General features: G+C 46.4%; 1 protein-coding gene across 1 annotated transcript in view; it reads right to left on the reverse strand.

The window, feature by feature from the left end:
* LOC124020471 (chemokine-like protein TAFA-4) overlaps positions 1-25,710 on the reverse strand; it is a 49,968-nt gene that overhangs the window by 22,538 nt on the left and 1,720 nt on the right. Inside the window, exons 2-3 of the mRNA XM_046335717.1 lie at positions 13,796-13,899; positions 13,535-13,650 (exon numbers count right to left, since the gene is read on the reverse strand). Coding sequence (XP_046191673.1) covers positions 13,535-13,649 — 115 coding nt within the window. The 5' untranslated portion in view covers position 13,650; positions 13,796-13,899. The remainder of the gene's footprint in view (positions 1-13,534; positions 13,651-13,795; positions 13,900-25,710) is intronic.

Genomic DNA, 25,710 nt, shown 5'->3' on the forward strand with positions numbered 1-25,710 from the left:
GATCACTTTGAGAGAGAGGTTGCTGTCCTGGCACCACACGGCCAGGTCTCTGACCTCCTCCCTATAGGCTGTCTCATCGTTGTCGGTGATTAGGGCTACCACTGTTGTGTCATTGGCAAACGTAATGATGGTGTTAGAATCGTGCCTGGCCGTGCAGTTATGAATGAACAGGGAGTACAGGAGTGGACTGAGCACTTACGCCTGAGGGGCCCCTGTGTTGAGGATCAGCATGGCGGATGTGTTGTTACCTACCCTTACAACCTGGGGGTGGCCCATCAGGAAGTCCAGAATCCAGTTGCAGTTGTGTTTAGTCCCAGGGTCCTTAGCTTATTGATGAGCTTTAAGGGCACTATGGTGTTGAACGCTGAGCTGTTGTCAATTAATAGCATTCTCACATAGGTGTTCCTTTTGTCCAGGTGGGAAAGGGCAGTGAAATGGAGATTGCATCATCTGTGGATCTGTAGGGGTAGTATGCAAATTGGAGTGGATCTAGGGTTTCTGGGATGTCAGCACATGTTTGCAGTACACGTCCTGGTAAACCTTCTGAACCTGTGGCCTTGTGAATGTTGACCTGTTTATAGGATTGCTCACATCGGCTGAGGAGCGCGTGATCACCAGAACAGCTGGTGCTCTCATGCATGTTTCAGTGTTATTTGCCTCGAAGTGAGTACAGACATTGTTTGGTTTGTCAGGTAGGCTCGTGTTACTGGGCAGCTCTTGGCTGTGCTTCCTTTTGTAGTCTGTAATGGTTTGCAAGCCCTGCCACATCTGACTAGCATCAAAGCCGGTGTAGTATGATTTGATCTTAGTCCTGTATTGACTCTTTGCCTGTTTGATGGTTCGTCGGAGGGCATAGCGGGATTTCTTATAAGCTTCCGGTTTAAAGTCCCACTCCTTGAAAGCGGCAGCTCTAGCCTTTAGCTCAGTGCAGATGCTGCCTGTAATCCATGGCTTCTGGTTGGGGTATGTACATATGGTCACTGTGGGGACGACGTCATTGATGCACTTATTGATGAAACCAAATGTCTGTGGTGTAATCTGCAATGCCATCGGAGGAATCTCGGAACATATTCCAGTCTATGCTAGCAAAAGTCCTGTAGCTTAGCATCTGCTTCATCTGAAGCATAAGATGTTACAGTTTTTAATGTCCTGTTGGTAGTTTAATCTTCTGCGTAACTCGTTGATTTTATTCTCCAAAGATTGCACATTTGCTAGCGGAATGGATGGAAGTGGGGATTTATTAGATCGCCTACGAATTCTTAGAAGGCAGCTCAACCTTCGGCCCCTCTTTTTCCCCCTCCTCTTCACCCAGATCACGGGGATCGGGGCCTATTCCCGAGGAAGCAGTTTATCCTTCTCGTCGGACTCGTCAGAGTCATGAAAGGGAAAAAAGGATTCTGCTAATCCGTGGTATGTAATCGCAGTCCTGATGTCTGGAAGTTATTTTCAGACAGAAGAGATGGTAGCAGCAACATTATGTACAAAATAAGTAAAAAAATAAGTTACAAACAACGCAAATAAACAAACAAAAAAACACAATTGGCTGGGGGCACGTTGAACATCTGCCTTCTTCTCCAGCGCCATTTTACGCAAAGTGGTTTTATGGCAGTCTTAATGTAATAAACCTCAGCTCAGGCTGAAAGAAAAATACATTTCAAGCATGGCTATTTGGGTCTATTCCTGTGGCAGCCAAGCAAGCGTTTTCTGGGCAGCAAACTAAGCAGCTCTAACTTGAACTGATTGAGCAGCCAGTCAACTGATGTATTCTGACAGACAGAAGTGGCCCAGACCATGTGCAATTTATCAAAAAGCCTGTCCTTACCCTGTCAATAACTGACAAGCATGTCTGCAATGGAAGGCCAGACATTTGCTATATCTGTCTAAGGGAGTTCAGTCAATTCCAGGGACAGACACAGACTGCAGCTCCATCCAAGAAAATTACAGAATTGACTGAAAAATTACAGAAAGGACTTTAATTCATAAAATCAGAATGACTACGAAAACAAATCTTGTTTTCAATAAACAGAACAAGTCTGGATATATTTTCTCCTGTAAAATGGAGGAACATCACTGCCTCACACGTTTACCTTGTCTTCCATATGAACTAACCCTGTTAGAGTAAATGCTATTATCTTCCCCATTCCCCCGTCACATCCTCCTCTTCCACACCTCTAAACATCTCTCCTGTTTTCCATCTACCCATTGATCCCAATTCTCAACCCTACTCTCACTTCCTCTCCCCCACTCCCACTCCCACCACACCCTACCTTCCTCTCCCCCACTCCCACTCCCACCACACCCTACCTTCCTCTCCTCCACTCCCACCACACCCTACCTTCTTCTCCCCCACTCCCTCCACACCCTACCTTCCTCTCCCCCACTCCCACCACACCCTACCTTCCTCTCCCCCACTCCCACCACACCCTACCTTCCTCTCCCCCACTCCCACCACACCCTACCTTTCTCTCCCCCCCACTCCCACCACACCCTACCTTCCTCTCCCCCACTCCCACCACACCCTACCTTCCTCTCCCCCACTCCCACCACACCCTACCTTCCTCTCCCCCACTCCCTCCACACCCTACCTTCCTCTCCCCCACTCCCACCACACCCTACCTTCCTCTCCCCCACTCCCACTCCCACCACACCCTACCTTCCTCTCCCCCACTCCCACCACACCCTACCTTCCTCTCCCCCACTCCCACTCCCACCACACCTTACCTTCCTCTCCCCCACTCCCACCACACCCTACCTTCCTCTCCCCCACTCCCACTCCCACCACACCCTACCTTCCACTCCCCCACTCCCACCACACCCTACCTTCCTCTCCCCCACTCCCACCACACCCTACCTTCCTCTCCCCTACTCCCACCACACCCTAACTTCCTCTCCCCCACTCCCACTCCCACCACACCCTACCTTCCACTCCCCCACTCCCACCACACCCTACCTTCCTCTCCCCCACTCCCACCACACCCTACCTTCCTCTCCCCCACTCCCACCACACCCTACCTTCCTCTTCCCTTCCTCTCCCCTACTCCCGCCACCTCTCCAATCTCTCTCCAGCTCAGTTGTGAACGGTCCTATACTGCACAGCCCATCAATCAGGCTGACATTATCTGTGTTTCACAGGCCCAGATCAGGCCCCGTCCACAGATTTATTCTAATTTCACAGGTTGTTTGTACGGCTGAGTGGTCCTATGCAGAGACCTCATTTATACACAAATCTATCCCCAATAAAACCCACTCACTGTGACAGCAAATCAGTGTTTGTCAAGGAGGAAAAAACACACCCTCTCACACACGTACACGCACACGGTCACACGCGGTTACGTTCACACACGTGATATTTTAGTCCCGCTTATACGAGGGGATAACCACTGTTATTACCAATATGTATGTTCCAACAGCATCTGTTTAGAGTGATTGTGATGCATCTTTACTTAGAGGATCAGACATTATTGGAGTGAGGGTCTGGTCTGCTGAAAGGGACCTTGCAGAAAGGTGTACAGTATATCTCCAGTTATGGCCTAATGGACTTTAATAAGGTGGGGCCTTAACCTAAGGTTCAGGAGAGGAGAGGAGAGATGCTCTTACCCAGTGGGAGGACCATAATGATGTCAGGGAACAGTGTAGCTGCCCTACATGTCCTGTTTAAAGTGATTAGCGAAGATGACAAAGTCCACTGTGTTCTCAGTTCTTTGTTTTAATAAGGTAAACCCCCAGGAGAAAAAAACATTTAAGAGCACCGGCAGGTGGGTGGATGATTTGGCTTCTCTATGTCCTTAAACCTAATGTCTAGCTTGATCAAGACCCCAAAACAGCACACACAACACAAATTGGTTTTCAGCCTGAGAGACCTGCACTGACCTATATGTGCAGTGCAGGAGTTTGTTTGATGGGCCATAGAGGACTAAAAGTTTGTGTGTGTCTGTGTTTGTGTGTGTGTTTGCGTGCACCTGTGTATTTTCAGGGCATTGAACACCCAGAAGGCCAAAGTACCACACAAGCAGATAATGTTGTTGGTGGATAGAGACCATTACTGTGAGCGAACTAAGACGGTGACTCGGCCCTGACTGTCTGAGGGCAGAATAGTCTCAATATTTTATCAGTATAATGTCCCACGATCCATGTGTACGTTTACCATAACTCCCAAATAAAACCGTGATCTGTGAATATATCAAAAGATTTCACTAAGACAACCATTATCTGTGAATGTAGAATGATTTGTGTGCAAATATTCCTAAATTCCTAACATCTACAACTGTGGAATGTACATTTCAGCCTCAAAATCTGGGTGTGGATCTCTAATCTTTGTTGACAGAATTTTGAGATTATTTTTCCGCTGGAGAATTCTGCAACGGTGAATCCCAAACCACCAACCAGTTGTAACGTGTTGCTGACGAAACTCTGAGGTTGACTTTCAGAGAGTGGCCAGGGAACAATAAACCCAACAACTTCACTCATGACTTGAATGATGCAAATCATGTTCCACCTTTAAGAAGTTGGAGCTCTTTTCTGTCTGCATTAAATAAGGACAACACACAGGTCTTTCCATCATTGCATGATATTTTATGTGCAAATGAACTCAAGCTGACGGACCATGTCAAATGTGACATAGCGAAACACCTGAGTGAGCTGGGTGAGCAATTACGCAGGTACTTTCCCGAAACGGACGACACAAACAACTGGATTTGTTATCCCTTTCATGCCCTGCCTCCAGTCCACTTACAGGTATCTGAACAAGAGAGCCTCATCCAAATTGCAACAAGCGTTTATGTGAAAGTTGAATTTCTTTCAGAAGCCACTGACAGATATCTGGATTGGGCTGCACTCAGAGTATCCTGCCTTGGCAAATCGCGCTGTTAAGACACTGATGCCCTTTTTAACCACATACCTATGTGAGAGTGGATTCTCGGCCCTCACTAGCATGAAAACTAAATACAGGCGCAGACTGTGTGCAGAAAATGATTTAAGACTGAGACTCTCTCCACTACAACCCAACATTGCAGAGTTATGAGCATCACTTCAAGCACACCCTTCTCATTAACCTGTGTTGAGTTATTCACAATCTGTGTTGAACAAATAAGGTTTTATATGTAAGAAGGATAAGTAAAGAGCTAGATTATTGATTATTATTGTATTATTATTTGTGCCCTGGTCCTATAAGAGCTCTTTGTCACTTCCCCCACGAGCTGGGTTGTGACAAAATCTCACACTCCTTCTTATGTTAAATGAATGTATTGTATAGTGTCTGTGTGTAGCAGGCTTACAATGATGGCAAAAAAACAACATTTGAGAGTACGCTTACCCTGGTGCTAGAAGGGGTACACAGCTGGAGGTTGAATGTTTGAAAGGGTACAGGACTATAAATGTTTGGGAACAACTGCCCTAGAGGCATCAATTCCTCCTATTTTCAGGTGTATTGTAGATCATTCCACACGTAAGGTGCAAGGAAATTAAAGGCTGATTTACCTAACTAGACACCAAAGGAGTCTCCCGGAATGTCCAACCCTGTGAAGGGGTTTAATAACTTGTCATTTTAAATCTTAACAGTGATGGTTAGGTAAGTCGGAGGTTTGTGGAGCAGGGCTTTGTAAACAAAAAGAGCGTAATAATGTGATCTAGTGGACTTCAAAGAGGTCCAGCCAACCTTTTGGAAAAGAAGACAGTGATGAGTAATAAAATTGTCTCTCTTGATAAAAACGAAGGGAGCTATGATAAACAGCATCCACGTGTTTAAGAGTAGAGGCAGCTGCACTTTGATAAATGTGACTCATTTCAGGAAACACAGGAGAGCAGTCACACAGGAGAGCAGTTTGAGAGCAGTCGCGGGTCACACAGGAGAGCAGTTTAATCAAAATGCGATTTTTGGCAGAAATGCCTTCTGGAACATGTGAACTTTCAATGTGCCTTAATAACAAATTTGTATGCCATATGTAAATATGAAATAAATTGTTTGATTACTAGACTAGTTGGTTTAGCCACAGAAAAAGCCAGCAACCTTCCTGCTAGCCATGATTGGCTGAGATAATGAGATTGGATTGGTCTGACATATAGCAGTTTTCTGTTTATTTGAGCTGGACAGTGTGTAAAGATAATCCTGTCTAACGCTGCTTTTTTAAAATGTATCGCATAGTAAAACTGCATAAGTGTTTCTTGATGACTGGGTTTTGAAATCAGTGGAACTAGAGTATGATAGCTAAGGAGATGGAGAAAACACCTGTCTCCGGATTACATCTTCAATCTAACGGCAACCATGGCATCCGTGACAGGGCGACGTGTCCATCCACGGGTAAGATAGTCTAGATAGCTACATTTTTAGATATTACACATTTCAGAAAGTGATTTAATTTCAAGTTTCAAGTGTACTGTTAGCGAGCTAATGTTAGCTGGCTGGCTTGCTAGCTAACATTATATCAGAGCCATTTGCATTGCTAGTTATAGCCTAATGTTAGCTAGCTAACATTGAACCTGCCTGGTTAGCTATCTGCAGATTCATGCAGGGTAGTAAAGTCATGTGTTGGGATTATGGTTCATTGTTTAGCTAGCTAACTACATGTCTTAATATTAATAAAAGACTCCACTATGCAAGTAACCATTGCAATAGAATGTCACTGCATCAATTGTTGATAGACATTACTGGTAAATTCGCTCTGGCTATTTACTCTGATTTCAGAGCACGGATAAGATAGTCTAGCTAGACACATTTTCAGATATTACACATTTCTAATTTTGACAGAAAGTAATTTTCATTTCAGGTTGAAGTGCGCTGTTATCCAGCGAGGTAACGTTAGCGGCTGGCTCGCTACCATTACGTGTATGATCTTATTATTTGTATCTCAGAGACATTTGCTTTTCTAGTTACAGCCTAATGTTAGCCAGCTAAAATTGAACCTGGCTGGTTAGCTACCTGCAGATTCATGCAGGATAGTAACATCACGAGTTGGGATTATGGTTCATTGTTTACCTAGCTAGTTAGCTACATGTCTTTACAAAAGACTCCCCTATGCAAGTAACCATTTAGGGTGCATTCGTAAATTCAGTCTGGCAATCTACTCTGGTTCCTGACCACTCTCGTCTGAGTGTGCAAGAGCGCAGAATAACTGACAAATTTACGAATGCTCAACATCTGTTGAATATGACCAGTCTTAAAATGTAGCCAGCAGCACAGTTACAGTCACTAATGCTCTGGATAACATGAAAACACCCTAACCAGCTCTGCTAGGGAGCGTAAAATGGTCAGAGTGGGGTGTTCTCACATTTGTGTCTGGAAGTAGCTAAAAAGCAAGCCAATGTTAGCCAGTTAGCTTGGATGCTTGACTGCCATTGCAAAACTGAAAGCGCAAACCACAGTATTTAACCATGGAAAGGTGACTGGGACTATATCCAAATACAAACATTGTAGTTATTCCCTCTGCAAGGCAATCATACAAAAAAACTACAAATGAACGGCACAAGACATATGTGGCAGGGTCTATAGACAATCACGGACTACAAAAGGAAAACCAGCCACATCACGGACACCAACGTCTTGTTTCCAGACGAATTAAACACCTTCTTTGCCCGCTTTGAGGATAATACAGTGAGTAAGACATTTAAATGTGTTAACCCTCGCGAGGTTGCCGGCCCAGATGGCATCCCTAGCTGGGTCCTCAGCGCATGCGCAGACCAGCTGGGTGGTGTGTTTACGGACATATTCCAGTCTGCTGTACCCACATGCTTCAAGTTGGCCACCATTGTTCCTGTACCCAAGAATGCAAAGGTAACTGATCTAAATGACTATCGCCCCATAGCACTCACTTCTTTCATCATGAAGTTCCTTGGGAGACAAGTCAAGGATCATATCACTTCCACCTGACCTGTCAACCTAGACCAAATTCAATTTTCTTACCGCCCCAACAGGTCCACAGATGATGCAATCGCCATCACACTGCCCTATCCCATCTGGACAAGAGGAATACCTTTATAAGAATGCTGTTCATTGACCATAGTTCACCATTCAACACCATAGTACCCTCCAAGCTCATCATTAAGTTTGAGGCCATGGGTCTCAACCCCGCCCTGTGCAATTGGGTCCTGGACTTCCTGACGGGCCGCCTCCAGGTGATGAAGGTAGGAAACTACATCTCCACTTCGCTCATCCTCAACACTAGGGCCCCACAAGGGTGTGTGCTCAGCCCCTCTTGTACTCTCTATTCACCCATGACTGCATGGCCAACCTCAAGAGGCTGAAGAAATTTGGCTTGTCACCTAAAACCCTCACAAACTTTTACAGATGCACAATTGAGAGCACCCTGTTGGTCTGTATCACCGTGGGGTATGGCAACTGCACCGCCCACAACAGCAGGGCTCTCCAGAGGGTGGTGCGGTCTGTGCAAGGCCTCGCCGGGGGCAAACTACCTGCCCTCCAGGACACCTACAGCACCCGATGTCACAGGAAGGCCATAAAGATCATCAAGGACAACAACTACCCGAGCCACTGCCTGTTCACCTCGCTACCATCCAGAAGGCGAGGTCAGTACAGGTTTATCAAAGCTTGGACCGAGAGGCTGAATAACAGATTCTATCTCAAGGCCAGCAGACTGTTAAACAGCCACCACTAGCACAGAAAGACTGCTGCCTACATTCAGATTTGAAATCATGGGCCACTTTAATAAATGGAACATTAGTCACTTTATTAATGCCACTTTAATAATGTTTACATATCTTGCATTACTCATCTCATATGTATATACTGCATTCTATACTATCTATTGCATCTTAGCCTGTGCCACACAACATTGCTCATCTATATATTTATATTTATATATTCTTATTCCATTCCTTTACTTAGATATGTGTGTATTGGATATTTGTTTGGGAATTGTTAGATATTACTTGTTAGATATTGCTGCACTGTCGGAACTAGAAGCACACAAGCAACCCTACTCAAAAAAAAAAAAAAAAAAAAAAGCGTCCAGTGTGCGCTCTGAACTCTCCAATAGCGAAACGCCCTGAAATTATGAATGGACAATCTGACAACGCTCTGAATTTATGAACACCTAGAGCGCACTCTGGCACTCCAGATTTAATTGATAAGCAAACCCTTCAGTAGAATGTCTCTGCGACAACTGTTGATAGACGTAGCTGGTAATCTCGATCTGGCTATCTACTCCAATATCAGAGCACTCTCATCTGAGTGTGCCAGAGTGCAGAATAACTGACGAATTTACAATTATGCCTAAAATTTTACCAGCAGCACAGTTGCAGTCACCAACGCTCTGGATAACAACCAGCTCTGCTAGGGAAAGTAACGGTCAGTGAGCTGTTCTCTCATTTGTGTCTGGAAGTTGCTAGCAAATTAGCCAGTAAACTTGGGTGCTTGACTGGTGTTGTTAGTACAGAATGCTTGGATTATCCCTTAAAGAGAAGGGTGAGGCTAAAGCTTAAGAGGGTGTGAACGATGCTGGATGTAGACAAAGACGAGCTCACCAGTAGGTACCAAAACATTCAAAGGCCATTTTCTAAAAAGTGAGGTTACAAGTTTATCAACTTTCAAGCAGAATTACTTTCATATTGTTCCTCAAATGCAGTGTATGATATACCATTTTGAAGCTCTGTGTTTCTGCTTTTATCCAATGCTTTTATTCAAATTTTGCTACATAAGACCGAATCAAGGCGGTCAGTCAGAAATAGTATCACCATAATCGAGAACAGGTAGAAATGTTGAATGCACAATCTGCTTCCTGCTGAATAGAAAGAGACAAGATCTGTTTCTGTATAAAAAAAATATTTAAAAGCCGACATTAAATCTTAGTTTCTTAACAATCTTAGTCATATGATTTTTAAACAATAAATCACTGTCAATCCAAATACCAAGTACGCAGGGACTTTTTGGATTATAGAACCACCTGATGAGTAAAGATATAATCCATCTGAGACAATATTCAGAGAACTTGAAAACAACATGTATTTAGTTTTAACTCATATTAAGTATGAGTTTTAAATCAGTAAGGGCTTCCTGCACAACTGCAAAATGGTACTGTAGTCTTGTCACAGCCAGGTCAGCAGTCGGGTAATTGCATACATATTAGTAGCATCTGCATATAGATTACATTTTATTTTTTAATGTATTGACCGATAGCATTTATATGAATAGTGAAAAGAACAGGTCCTCGTATCGACCCCTGCGGAACACCTTAAAATACTTCAAGAAATGTGGAAGTATTTCAGTCACGATGGCCTTTGTTCTGTTACTAAGATATTCATGAAACCATGAAGAGGCATCAGAACTCAGGCCTATCGAGGACAACTTATTCAATAAAACAACATGATGCAACAAAATCAAAAGCTTTTGACAGGTCCACAAACAAAGCAGCACATTTGATTTTAGTGTGTAAAGCATTGACAAGATCATTAACAATTAAAGTGGTTGCTGTAATAGTGCTATGCCCAGGCCTAAACGATTACATTCAGAATACATTTCTCATACAAAAAAAGAGCAAAGTTGTGCATTCGGAAAGTATTCAGACCACCTGAATATTCCACATTTTGTTACTTTATAATGACATAATGACAAAGCAAAAACAGGTTTTTAGAATTGTTTACAAATATATTACAATTTTTAAAAACAAAAGATTACATTTACATAAGTATTCAGACCCTGTCCAATGAGACAAGAAATTTAGCTTAGGTGCATTCTGTTTCCATTGATCATCCTTGATAGTAATCCTTCCGGTGGTAAACTAAATAGATTGGACGTGATCTGGAAAGCACACACCTGTCTATATCAGGTACCACAGCTGACACTGCATGTCAAAGCAAAATCCAATCCATGAGGTTGAAGAAATTGTCCATAGGACTGTGACAGGACTGTGTCGGGGCACAGATCTGGGGAAGTGTACCATTGAAGGTCGCCATGAACACAATGGGAGAAGTTTGGAACCACCAAGAATCTTCCTAAAGCTGGCCGCCCGGCCAAACTGAGCAGGGAAGGGCATTGAGAGAAGGGCATTGGTCAGGGAGGTGACAAAGAACCCGATTGTCACTCTGACAGAACTCCAGAGTTCCTCTGTGGAGATGGGAAAACCTTTCAGAAGGACAACCATCTCTGCAGCACCCCAATCAGGCCTTTATGGTAGAGTGACCAGACACAAGCCACTCCTCAGTAAAAGGCTAATGAAAGCCTGCTTGGAGTTTGCCCAAAGACACCTAAAGGACTCTGACCATGAGAAACAAGTTGCTCTGCTCTGATGAAACCAAGATTGAATTATTTGGCCTGAATGCCAAGCATCACGTCTGGAAGAAACCTGGCACCATCCCTACGGTGAAGTGTGGTGGTGACAGCATCATACTGCAGGGATGTTTTTCAGCGGCAGGGACTGGGGGACTAGTCAGGATCGAAGAAAAGATTAACGGAGCAAAGTACAGAGAGATCCTTAATGAAATCCTGCTCCAGAGCGCTCAGGACCTCAGACTGGGAGTGAAGGTTCACCTTCCAACAGGACAACGACCCTAAGCACACAGCTAAAACAACGTAGGAGTGGCTTCGTGACATGTCTCTGAATGTCCTTGAGTGGTCCAGCCAGAGCCCAGACTTGAACCTGATCGAACATCTCCAGAGACCGGTAAATAGCTGTGCAGCGACGTTCCCCATCCAACCTGACAGAGCTTGAGGGGATCTGCTGAGGAAAATGGGAGAATCTCCCCAAATACAGGTGTGCCAAGCTTGTGGCATCATACCCAAGAAGATTCAAGGCTGTAATCGCTGCCAAAGGTGGTTCAACAAAGTACTGAATAAAGGGTCTGAATACTATAAATGTGATATTTCATTTTTTATTTTAAATACATATTTGGACATATTCATAGATCAATGGTTTTATTTGTGAGTTATGGTGAATGTACACATGGATCCTGGAACATTATACAGACAAAATATTACGACTATTCTGCCCCCAAACGACTGTCTTTCATCGACCTGTGAACATTAACAGGAAACAAGGGAAAAAGCTGCTGCTATGTTTCCTATCTATTCTTCCTGACAAGTGTCAGTCAAAGCTTCCCTCTATGGATGGATGAGATTTAGTCTCTCCGTTCCTGTGTGTTACTGTTTCCTGGTGAGCACCTTCAAAGTAACAGAGTGCCACTGTGGATGACATTGTGTAAATGAGCCTAAGGGAAAAAACAGCATCAGTTCAGTGAGGTATTTTTTTCACCTCTGGAGCCACCATGTGGCCACATGTGATAGGACAGGACATGGAACCAGAAGAAACGGCACAGCGTATAATACTATAAATAACGGAACAGTGAAACTAAGTGAAAAACAGAGGGAAACAAATGCATTGTAGATGACAGTGAAAATACTATTTGCTGTAGGCCAGACCAATTATTTTTCTCCCTTAAAATTCCTTGCTGTATTACATGCAGCATAACAGCAAACAAGTCCTAAACTTCCCCCAATTAGTAGAAAAGCTCTAACGAATTGCTGCAGTGTAGGAACTGAGTCTTCTGGCTGCTGTTGTTGGGGAAAGAAAAGCAGCGTGCGAATTCAGAGGGGAGAGAAGACCCCAGCTGACCTTCACAACAGACTGGGACTGCAATTAGCGCTGTGCTCGCCCTGACGCCAAAAACACTGCTTCGCCAGCGCCTGCATCAGTCACCGGCACTAGATGCTGGTGGCATTTCTATGCCAGCTAAAGGTTACCTTGGATCCCAGGCAAAAACTTGAGGAAGAGAGAAAAAATGGCAAGGGATAATTAAGGAAATAGTCCTAATTAAGTGAGAAACAGTGACCCTGAGGGAGGTGTAGGGTGCTAGGAGGGAGCTGGGACCGGGCATGCCGCGGGAGGCTATGACTCAGCATTACTGTCCCCATGGCGACCCCCTGGCATTCTGAAATACTGATGGGGTTGTGTTGGTCACTTTTGTGGCCACGAGGGGAACCATGGTAATGAATTATGCAAATCACAGCGCCTTAGCTTGTGGGTGTCAATTAGTGTTGGGTGGCGGACATGTTTTAGCCCTGGCCAGGGTCTCTCTCTGAGGGGAGTGATAATGGAAATAGGGTGGGTGGGGTCAGTTCTGGGAGGAGAACATATTACTGGGCCAGTTTAAGTCATGCATATTAATATACTTATTACTGGGCCAGTTTTCACACTCTCCTCCTAAGGCTGGCATCACTACAAGTCTATACATGTATGTCCTACAGTAGCACTAAAAACCATCTATGAGTCAAGCAAAGGGAAATGGTGTAGGAATTATAGCCTCACCGTCTATCTACCCTGAATGGATCTCACATCACAAACTCACTCATTTCTGATAGTTGGCAGATGACAGTTAAAATGCTATTTGCTGTGGGCTGTGTTATCCAATGAAGTGGCGTTAGTACGCAAGTCTCAACAACAGGTCCTAGGTCCCAGTGTGCTGTCATGGGGACAAATGAAGTGTCACTGAGGAGGCATGCTTAATGACAGACTCATAGCACACATGTGGCATCAGTGAAAATCTAATTAACCTCATGTGGGGTTTAGGGCGAGAGCAGGGCCTACTGTACCTGTCTGTCCCCGATGGTTACGGCTGCCAGCAGACACCTGGCGACCACAGAACATCACCACGGCAACAAGGAGGGCCACCTGCAAAGGCCAAACTGACCTCCCCCACAGCTTCATCCTGAGAGATAGACAGGGAGAAAGAGAGGCAGGGAGACAGAGTGACAGGGAGAGGGGGGTGGGGGGTGTAAAAAAAAGTATTTGAAAGGAAAGAGAGGAGAGGTGTCTTCAAAAAGGAGGAGACAATGAAATAGAACCAGTCTTACCTTCTTGTCCTGTCTGTCCTTCTCCTTTCTGGTCAGTCTTGATCTGAGCAGGATGCTCTATGGGACGAGGGTCAATGTCATGACTGCACACACAGCGACGGCCCCTGGGGAAACAGAGGGGGGCGGTCAGAGGGAGATTCCCTAAGGTGGCCCCTAGGGGCCCTTGTGTGTGTGTGTCCCCTAACCCTGTCTAAAGACCCTGCTGGAGAGGAGATGTGAGGGCCAGGGTTCTGTCACAGATTCATTGTTTACAGTGGGCTAACCTACCCCCAGGCTCTACGTGATCCCCTCTACATCACACATAGCTTCAGAGAGAAGAATCCAGCAGAGGCAGGCAGTGAGCTCAAACACACCACACAAACACACACACTCACACACAGAGAGAAATACACCACACACACAAAGAGAGAGAGAGAGAGAGAGAGAGAGAGAGAGAGAGAGAGAGAGAGAGAGAGAGAGAGAGAGAGAGAGAGAGAGAGAGAGAGAGAGAGAGAGAGAGAGAGAGAGCATCACGCCACATACAAAATCAGAATATCACAGCCACAGTAACTAATGTACACATAAGAAGCAGACAAAAGCACAGAGAATCCCATACACACTCACCAAACAAGAATATACACACTTGCATTCATGCAATACACACCAAAAACACATCATCATTAATAGATGCAGGAACAGATTCAAACAGTCAGATCAAACAAGCCAAAACAAACACAGGCACACAAAAATGCAGACTGTTGGTTGGGTACATTCAGATGGTACTGGAGGACAGTAGGAGACGACCTCTAATCACAGCTGAGTGACAGCCTCCCACATGCCAGTATCTGTACACACCATGTTTGTTTTACTATCCTTGTGGGGAAATAACAGTTGATTTTATTTTCCATAACCCCTAACCCTATACTTAACCCTAACCCTTAACTTAACCCTAACCTTAAGTTTAACCCCTAACCCTAAGCCTAATCACAACCCTAAACTTAACCCTAAACCTAGTTCTAACCCTAACTCTAAACCTAAACCCTAAGCCTAAAATAGCTTTCATCCAAATGTTCCTTGTTTTGCTATCCTTTGAGGGACTTCTGGAGTATTGTGTACGCTATGTTAAGTAGACGAGTATTCACTCCCTAAAACGATCACCTCTCCTGTGAGCCATTGAGTGTGATGCTTCTGCCCCCTGGTGGTAAAATTTGAGACCATCTCTGAGGTATAATAGAACCAGACAATAAAACACTGTTCAGTTAGTGCAAGTCATTAGTGATAAGGTCAGAGAAAAACCACTGATAACACAAGTCACCGAAGAGAGACAAGAAGTGACAGAGTGTGAGAGAGAGGGGCAAGGACAGAAAACTGGGAGAAAAACTAAGATAAGGGGAGAAAATATGGATTGAGATTGAGGGGGAGAGAGAGAGAGAGAGAGAGAGAGAGAGAGAGAGAGAGAGAGAGAGAGAGAGAGAGAGAGAGAGAGAGAGAGAGAGAGAGAGAGAGAACAAGAGAGAGGACTGAAATTCGATTCAAATCACATTTTATTTGTCACATGCTTCGTAAACAACATGTGTAGAATAACAATGAAAATGCTTCAATTAGGTAAGCAGGGATGGGAAAAGAAAAGCAGATGGGAGGGAGGTGTGGACCAAAACAATAGCAGTACAAAGAAAGCCAGAGGAAGGGAAAAGAAAGAGGAGACGAGGGAGGGAAGAGAATAAGACAGATGAATGAAAGAGTGAGGTTAGAGCGCAAGAGAGAGGGGATGAGTGGTGAAGAGATCAGTCACCCAGGAATGACAGGGTTGTATAACTGTGGCTCTGACTGTGTATATGTAAATGTAACATCATATATTTAGGGAATACGTGTTGTGGAAAGTATATTTTCCGCGTAAACTTGGAAACGTGTGTGTCCTTGTATGTGTATACACAGAGTGTGTGTGTGTGTGTGTGTGTGTGTGTGTGTGTGTGTGTGTGTGTGTGTGTGTGTGTGTGTGTGTGTGTGTGTGTGTGTGTGTGTGTGTGTGTGTGTGTGTGTGTGTGTGTGTGTGTGTGTGTGTGTGTGTGTGTGTGTGTGTGTGTGTGTGTGTGTGTGTGTGTGTGTGTGTGTGTGTGTGTGTGTGTGTGTGTGCGCGCTTAGTGTACATGTAGTCTGCGAGAGGTGATTATGCATGCTGCACCACAGCACAGTAGCACATTTCCGGACATTTCTTATTCTCTTTCTGGCAGGTCCATGGTCTGCATTTTTATCAGCTTTGTTCTCTGACACGTTCATTAAAAGAGTGTTGTCTGTGTGTGTGTGTGTGTGTGTGTGTGTGTGTGTGTGTGTGTGTGTGTGTGTGTGTGTGTGTGTGTGTGTGTGTGTGTGTGTGTGTGTGTGTGTGTGTGTGTGTGTGTGTGTGTGTGTGTGTGTGTGTGTGTGTGTGTGTGTGTGTGTGTGTGTGTGTGTGTGTGTGTGTGTGTGTGTGTGTGTGTGTGTGTGTGTGTGTGTGTGTGCGTGCGGCATTGTCCCTTTCTCCAGATGTACCTCATTCTCCTCAGGACTAAGGGGACAATGAGTACTGTCAGTCACACTGACATCACCCTGCTGTCTCTTACAGCACTCAACGTTCATCTCTCAACAAACACATAGACACACACAGTTTATACTGTACAAACACACACACACACATACACACACACACATTTACACACTAGATGTCCTGGGGCAGATGAGGCAGATGTAGCAGGTCTCAGTTACATGCATCAGCTGTTGAGGAATGTTATGTTTGGCAGTGCAGGGTGAATAGCCTTAAGGCATCAGAGGAACACATAGGAACAAACACATTCATATGTAAACACAGAGCAGAGTTCATGATTATCTGAAGAGGGATCAGCCCTTTCTCTCACTCTCTTTATCTCTCTCTCTCTCCCTCTGTCTCTGTCTCTTTATCTCTCTCTCTCTCCCTCTGTCTCTGTCTCTTTATCTCTCTCTCTCTCCCTCTGTCTCTTTATCTCTCTCTCTCTCTGTCTCTGTCTCTGTCTCTTTATCTCTCTCTCTCTCCCTCTGTCTCTGTCTCTTTATCTCTCTCTCTGTCTCTGTCTCTGTCTCTTTATCTCTCCTTTTCTCTCTCAAACCTGTCTCTCTCTGGGCTGAAGGAGAGATTTAGTTGATTTGCATTGGCTTATGCAGTAATAACACAGGAGTGACACTAGGGCCTCATTGACATGCGGTGAGACAAATCCCACCTCTGTCAGAAATGTGCCCTGCATCCAAAGGCCATAATCTGTCAGCACTCCCTGAACACAAATACACACACACACACACACACACATGGCACATGGCACACACGCACACAGTAGTGTAGGATGAGCTACACCCCCCCCCCCCAGCGAGCATATGAACAAGTCATAAGACATGGCCAAATGTTTTGCAAAATGTTCGCTCTGCTGCATAGCAAAAAAAATGTAGAATTGTGCTACGCAACTGTACACATACACATCACACACAAGCAACACTTGAATGACAAATACTGCACCCAGAACAAGATATTGCACTTAGAACAAGATATTGCACTTAGAACAAGATATTGCACCTAGAGGAAGTCTGTGTGCCACAATCTCCCTGTCATGATAGTGGATGTGAACGTGGAGAAAGTGATTGGTGAGGAGTGTGTGTGTCAACCTACTAAGGGTGACATACACCCTCCAGGTACTGGACACATAGATCCTATCCTGGGGATGTTTGGCTTTGCATTGGTACAGAGCCCTGTTCTCCCAATGGATGGAGAGAGGAGCGTGTATTGAACATGAACACTGTACACAGGCAATATCCCTCTCCTCCCATATTCATTCTGAACACGATTGTAAAGCAGCAGCTGGGGGAATTGGAAAGGTTCTTGTTTCTCTACAAATAAAGCTTCAAATGTCACCTGTCCATTGTTGCAACAAACAAAAAAATATCAATCAACAACATTCATGATAATATAATATTCAACGTATTCTTCTACATCAGCTCTAAGACTACATTGTCCAGAGACACATCAGTGCTGGTTTTACGAGTCTGGACACGAACAAAGCACACAAAACCATATCTGTGTAAAACAACTGGGTGTTCCTATGGCCATAAAGATATGGAAAATGAGCTGAACAGAGACAGAGCCCGATACAAGCTTCTTAAAAGCGTTTCGGATTTCCGCAGATGTGCACAATATAAAATATCTGGCAGGGCACAGCAGCCAGCGTCCTAGTCCTGTGCATTTATCTGGCTCTGAGACAAGCCCATTACAACACGCTGTTCTTTTCCATTTCCTCCGGATAGCACATAGAGCCCAACACAGCCTCCGTTCTGGACAACAGGCATTTATGACCCATGACCTCCTCCTCTCTCCTCCTCTCGCCTTTCCTCATTCTTTCTCTCTCTTTCGATCACAATCTATCTTTCCTCACTCTGTCCCTTTCTCCTTGCTCTTTTGTTTTTCTACTTTTCTCTCGCTCTCTCTGCTCTTCTCCTCTCCTCTCTCTCCCTCTCTCGCTCTCTCTGCTCCTCTCTCTCTCCCCGTCTCACTCTCTCCTCTCATCTTCTCTTCTCTTCTCTTCTCTTCTCCTCTCCTCTCTCTCTACCTCTCTCGCTCTCTCTGCTCCTCTCTTTCCCCCTCTCACTCTCTCTCCCCCTCTCCTCTCCTCTCTCCTCTCCTCTCCTCTCCTCTCCTCTCCTCTCCTCTCCTCTCCTCTCCTCTCCTCTCCTCTCCTCTCCTCTCCTCTCCTCTCCTCTCCTCTCCTCTCCTCTCTCTCTCTCTCCCCCCTCCCTCTCCTCTCCTCTCCTTTCTTCTCTTCTCGTCTCTTCTCCTCTCCACTCCTCTCCTCTCCTCGCTCTCTCTGCTCCTCTCTCTCTCTCTCCCTCTCTCTCTCTCTCTCTCTCTCTCTCTCTCTCTCTCTCTCCTCTCTCTCTCTCTCTCTCTCTCTCTCCTCTCCTCTCCTCTCCTCTCCTCTCCTCTCCTCTCCTCGCTCTCTCTGCTCCTCTCTCTCTCCCTCTCTCCCTCTCCCCTCTCCTCTCCTTTTCTCTCTCTCCTCTCCTCTCCTCTCTCTCGCTCTCGCTCTCGCTGCTCCTCTCCTCTCCTCTCTCTCCCTCTTTCGCTCTCTCTGCTTCTCTCCTCTCTCTTTCCCTGCTCTTCTCCTCTCCTATCTCTGTCCCTGTCTATCTACTCTTCTACTCATCTTCTCTATCTTTCCCTCCATCTCTCCTTTCCTCCTCCTTTCCCTGTCTCTCTATCTCTCTCATTCCTCTCTTTTCCTTTCTCTCTCTCTGTGTGCTGAGAATTTCTGCCTCTCCCACTGTTTTACCGTCTGCTTCAAACTCAATATATCTCCACTGCTATTCCTAATCATGGTGGAACAATTTTTCTGCCTCCTTCCTAGGTTCCTGTGTGTGTGTATGTGTGAGAGAGAGTGAGTGAGAGAGAGTGAGTGAGTGAGTGAGTGAGTGAGTGAGTGAGTGAGTGAGTGAGTGAGTGAGTGAGTGAGTGAGTGAGTGAGTGAGTGAGTGAGTGAGTGAGTGACATGGGGTTGTATTCCCTAATATAAACACGAGGTGAAGCTGTCCTCATATCTGACAATATTTCCTCTTTTTCAGACATGGCTGTCTGATTCAAACACTCTGTTTTAGTGACATTTTCCACAAACACAGAACATCACAAATACCGCCACACCAGAAATTAGATAAATATAGATTGGTATACTGCATTTGTGTTCATAATTGTTAGACTTTTCCTGTGCAGTGCAACTGCGCAGATCTGGCCAACGTTCTTTTTACATATGAAACATACAGCCAACGTTCTTTTCATATATGAAACTTATGTAGCAGAGGTGGTTCAGTGAACTAACATAACGCTGCCTGAGACCTGAAGACTTAACTTAGCTCCCAATACTAATAGTAATGCCAATGCCTTTAGCTCAATGGCAATACTGGGATCCTAAATCAGTCTTTCTATGCTACTGGGGTCCTCTACTCTGCTCATTTAAGGCTTTCCCTCACACTCACAAGCTATTATTTTAGGATAACCCCCTGGCTGTGTAGAAATGTCTCAGAACAAGGATAGAATAGTCATTACCAGAGACAGTACCTGCTGTGCCCCCCTCCAGGTTTTGACTGCAGGGCTCAGAGATGGCGGTGGCGGTAAGGTACCATTACAGCACAATTGATCGGCCTGCACTTAAGTCCAATCCAGACCCTGTTGCACAGACCAGAGACTCCACCCCCCAGATCCGGTGACTCGACCAGATGTGTGTCTTAGTGTTTTTATTCTTATGGTTTTCTCTTTTTTTCACCCTCCTCCTTTTTCTGCACTAAGGATGAAAAGCAGACGTGACCAGAGTCCCTTAGCGTGTTTCATGTGTCCAAGCAGGTTACCGGCAGCTCCAGGGAGTCTGGATACCCTGCCAACAGACACGCACACGCACACACACACACACAAACACACACACACACACACTACACATGCATAGAGAGAGTGTGTGTACAACATTCTTCATGTATCTTTCCCTGGTTGGGCATGACAGTCCATTTCAGAGGCCAACAATCCTCATCAGAAAGCAGCTAGCTGGGCGTAAGGGAGGGTCTTCTCCAGTTGAGGATGGGAGAGATGGATTCCTCCTACTCCATGCTTTATGGAACAACAGACACTAACAGGCTAATAAACATTCGTTTACGGAGCCAACCTGCTTTGCAGCCCCAGCCCCAGCCCCAGCCCCAGCCCCAGCCCCAGCCCCAGCCCCAGCCCCAGCCCCAGCCTCAGCCTCAGCCTCAGCCTCAGCCTCAGCCAGCCCCAGCCCCAGCCTCAGCCCCAGCCTCAGCCCCAGCCCCAGCCCCAGCCCCAGCCCCAGCCCCAGTCCCAGCCCCAGCCTCAGCCCCAGCCCCAACCCCCAGCCTCAGCCCCAGACCCCAGCCCCCAGCCCCCAGCCCCAGCCCCCAGCCCCAGCCCCAGCCCCAGCCCCAGCCCCAGCCCCAGCCCCAGCCCCAGCCCCAGCCTCAGCCTCAGCCCCAGCCTCAGCCCCAGCCCCAGCCTCAGCCTCAGCCCTAGCCCCAGCCCCCAGCCCCCAGCCCCCAGCCCCAGCCTCAGCCTCAGCCCTAGCCCCAGTCCCCAGCCCCAGCCCCAGCCCCAGCCCCCAGCCCCCAGCCCCAGCTCAGCCCAGACATACCCAGTACCACTACTGTGTGCTTTACGAGGGCGTCGTATTAAACCCAGACAGCTAGTGTGGCCTGACATAGATCAGAGCAGCTCCTACAGCGCTCCGGCAGACAGAGTCACGGCCCACGCCATAAATCCAGCACTTTCTAATAAAGCAATAAAAGACCATTAAAAGTCAGCGTCCCTTAGGACACAGATATGGATGGGAGACAAACAGTGGGTCCAGACACCGAACTCGCATCCTTACAGTATGTTGCCACTTTAGATGCACCCACTATACTGTAGGCAGCTGGGAGACTGAATAAACATCTGAAATCTGTGTCTGTCTTTGCTACTGCAGTAAGCATTTCGCTGTTAGTCGACGCCTGTTGTTCACGAAGCATGTGACAAATAACATTTGATTTGCAACTCTTTCATTTCATGCCAAAGGCAGTGATTGTACTTTCTGGTAAGCACTGTGATTCAACACTGTAGTGAAAGAACAGTATTTATGTCCTCACTGTGCTGCTTTCTGACTACTCGTCTGTCTTCACCGAGACACTTCCTTGCTTCTTTCCCTCCTCCATTCTTTCTTTCCTTCTTTACTTCCTTCCTCCTCTCCCTCCCACCCTTTCTTCCTCACTTGTATTCCTTCCTTCTTTGTCTCTCTCTCTCTCTATTTTTCCTCCCTCTCCTCTCTCTCTGTCTTGGACATTCCCTCTATCTCTCTCTCTCACTCTCTCTCTCCTTTTCTATATATTTATCTATCTCTTTACTCTCTCTTTTTGTCCATCTTTCATCTCATCTCTTCTATTTGTTTTCACCCCAAGGAAGTGAAGGATCAAAAAAAGGACTAGAGGTTCTGAGAGAGGCGGTGAACTACACTATGCAGCGAGCAGGGGTAGTTACAGAAGGTGTGATGAAAGATATAGAGAGAATGTTCAACAATTAGTCACTGAATCACTGATCGCTGTTCCAACACCTCGGAGAGAGAGAGAGAGAGAGAGTCAGTCTTCCGCGGCATATCGAGCAAATTCAGAGCAAACAAAGCCAAAAGAAGCCCTGACAGGCAAATAGCCCGAGAACCACAGCAATTCATTGTGCTTTGTGTCCAAATTATGATTAATGGAATATAAACAACCTTGATGTGGTTTGATTTTCTATGCGCGGCGCAGCCCCTCTGAAGTTGAGCTAATCCTGGGTCTTTAGCGGTGAGGAATGCACTGGGTTCATTGACTCCTCCACCCAGCTGGCTATGTGCTGTATGCCTATGGACCAGACCAATCAATGGGCCTTGTCTTATGGAGAGAGGAGAGGGGGCTGAGTCCTCGGCCCTAAGCCCTCACACACACGGCCAACATCCTGATTATTTCAGGCCCCTCTGCTGCTAATGACCAGGCTGGTACCGGCTAGCACGTAATTATATTAATGACCAAATGTGCCACGCATGCAAATGGGCGGGCCAGGGAGAGACATAGGCCGTAGAGAGGGGTGGAGATTTGGGGGAGAAAGGTATGGGGGGGATAGGGGAGGGGGAGAGAAAGACAAGGGGGGGTTGGAGAGAGAAAGAGAGAGAGACTGATCAATGTTCATTTTACAAAGTCACTGAGACGTGTCAGTGGTGTCAATAAGTGAATTAATTTGTCTGTGGGTCTGACACCATATTGCTCTGTTCCCCTCGAGACGAGAGGCCTCTAACCCACACACTCATACACATGCACAATGTGAATGCTAACACACACACGCACACACATCCAGAGACAAAAACACAACACACAAACACACACACGCACGGCACAGAAACAAAAACACCACACACAAACACATTAAATGACGTCTCATCCTCTAACATCCCCCGAGCAGGACTTTGTCCACTGATCCTGTGAGTGACATCAGTCCTCCTCAGAGACAATCTCCTGACCAGTGGCAGCCTGGAGCTCTCATTACAAAGCCATCACTTCAAACACACTGCCGCAATACTCAGAGAGATCTCTCTCTAGAGAGAGAGCGAGACACGCGCACACAAAAACGAATCTGCTTCTCAAGCACTCACACACGCGCACGCACGCACGCACGCACGCACACACACACACACACACACACACACACACACACACACACACACACACACACACAACCAACCTCCCTCACTATTGCACACACAATAGACAACACTCATCACATTCTCTCACAGTCACACATACTCACCAACAGAGGAAGAACAAACCACCCTTTATCTTTCCCTTTGAGTCTTTCGTCCCACAGGTCTAAATCCCCCAACAGCCTGTAGTGCTGCTCTGGGTGCTGTTGTGGCTGACTGGTTTGGGCTCTAGGAGTGGAGTTAGCCCTCATCAGTGGCCCCGTGGTAAGTCTACACTGGGAGCCTTTAATAATCACCCACACACACAATGTCGCTCACGCGTACCCGCACATCTGCCAGCTGCCACAGTGGCAGATTGCATCCTGGGTGATATATACTGCACCATGGGTAGAAGCTGTGACTGTTCAATTACAATCATTACCGTTGCTTACAGGGATCTTTCATAGACTTTGATGATAAGAAACGAAAGTCTGTACAACACAGATTCGTGGCAAAGAAAATGTTGAGGGAAGTGGGTTGATTCTGTGATCAGCCAACATCTGGACTGAATACATTTAGGAAGTTGTTATTGTCTTTCAACCTCAAAACTCACACTGCAGAAATACATTACCTGCACAAACAAACACCTAACTTGCTATCTGCTTTCTCTTTCTAAATCTAAGCCAGCCATGTTAGATTGGCCTGAGCCAAACAGCGCTGCCGGAGACAACAGGACCTGTGACTCCATTATGTAGTGTGAGGGTGGACATCACGGAACCCTGGGAAGCAGTGGAACACATGCAGAAGAAACGAAGGAGAACCAGCTCAACGGACCACAGTGCAATATCTCTCTCCTCCCTCTGCTCTGCCTCTGTCCTCCAGGGCTCGCCTTCCTCATTCACACACTTCTTTTCTAGGCTGTTGCACACCACACATTTCCATCTCCCTAACTGTATTACTGCAGCCTCCTGGGGCACAGAGACTTCGCACACTCAGCGAGAGAGAGGGGGATAAGAGGAGAGAGAATAGCAGAGAGCAAGAGGGTGAGGGAAAGTGTGAGAGAGAGAGAGAGAGAGAGAGAGAGAGAGAGAGAGAGAGAGAGAGAGAGAGAGAGAGAGAGAGAGAGAGAGAGAGAGAGAGAGAGAGAGAGAGAAATACAGAAAGAGAGATGGGGGAGAGAGATAAGGGGAGAGAGATGGGGGAGAGAGATAAGGGGAGAGAGATGGGGGAGAGAGATAAGGGGAGAGAGAGAGAGAGAGAGAGAGTGGGAGAGGGGGGGGTAAGGGAAGAGAGTAGCAGAGAACACAAGGGATTCAATCTTTCTTCAATGGGATTCCTTAACTAATCACTCTCTTTAAAGAGGCTCCCTTTGATTCACCAAAGCAAAAGGGCTAAAGGGATTTCTAATTCATACATCACACTGTTGGACATGACACGGTCGCCCTGTTGCACTGTTAACAAGGCTTCTTCTGAATGCTGTGCCCTTTGACCTTTACCCTTACCATGGCTCCTCTTCATGGCAGAGGTTGTGTCCTCCGCCTCCTGCTGCTCATGGCACAGGCACAAAGACTTCCTCTAATGTTAATCTGCCCTGCCCTACCTTCCTCCAGAGGTGACACTGCTCTCTGGCTGCACCCTCCATCTCAGCCTGGCTCTGATGGAAGGTTTTGTGCAGCTCTGATCTGCATTAGGTTGTGCTTGACTCTGATCTCTCTCTGGAGTCTATCCAGTACAGTATGGTACGGTTCGGGCAGAAGAGGAAAGGATGAATGGCCATCAGGACCAATCCCACTTACAAATTCGAGGCCTCCATCTCTCACTCTCTCTTTCTGCCTTCTTGCTTGGAGGATCTCTCCTCTCCTCCTCTCCTCTTCTCTGGAGTGCACTGCATCAATCACAAGGGCTCACAGTGAATCTGCTAATGCCAGTGTAGAGCTGATCTCAGATCTGTCACTCTGCTACCCATGATTCCTGCGTTCTTTATCTAGCGGATCACCCAGGAGTAGATGGCCTGTCTCCCTCCCTGCCCGCTCAGCCTTGTACTCATCACAAATGCACACAATACACTCCTCCTTATTCACAATCACTTAGCCAGATAAATCCCCTGCTGGGAAAGGATGGGGGTGTCATGCCATGAAGGGGCCTCACAGAATAGGCCTTATCCCTCCCTGGTGGGGGTCCTGAGAGGGTGGTGATGAGTCTGGATGTGGGAGGTGGTTTGGGGGGGATTTGAAAGATGGAATTGGACCTCAGAGGCTGAAAGAGACAGAGGGGAAGTCACACACTGTAAGCAGAATGGCGATATTCTGGTAAGAATCCTCATCGTATCGCTAACCCTCGAGAAAAATGATGCCCATACACAAGGTGTGTGTGTGTGTGTGTGTGTGTGTGTGTGTGTGTGTGTGTGTGTGTGTGTGTGTGTGTGTGTGTGTGTGTGTGTGTGTGTGTGTGTGTGTGTGTGTGTGTGTGTGTGTGTGTGTGTGTGTGTGTGTGTGTGTGTGTGTGTGTGTGTGTGTGTGTGTGTGTGTGTGTGTGTGCGTGTGGCGAGCGCTTGTGTGTGGCGAGCGTGTGTGTGTGGCGTGTGTGTGTGTTGATGACAGTTCAGTGAAAGAAGAGGCCAGGTTTACTAGAGTAATCCTTGAGATCACTAAGAGATTAAGAGAGTGCTGCAGGCAGGGAGGGAGACAGGCCATCCACTGTCAATGAGAA

The sequence above is a fragment of the Oncorhynchus gorbuscha genome, linkage group LG03 (genome assembly GCF_021184085.1).
Source record: "Oncorhynchus gorbuscha isolate QuinsamMale2020 ecotype Even-year linkage group LG03, OgorEven_v1.0, whole genome shotgun sequence".
In the NCBI taxonomy this organism is placed as follows: Eukaryota; Metazoa; Chordata; class Actinopteri; order Salmoniformes; family Salmonidae; genus Oncorhynchus; species Oncorhynchus gorbuscha.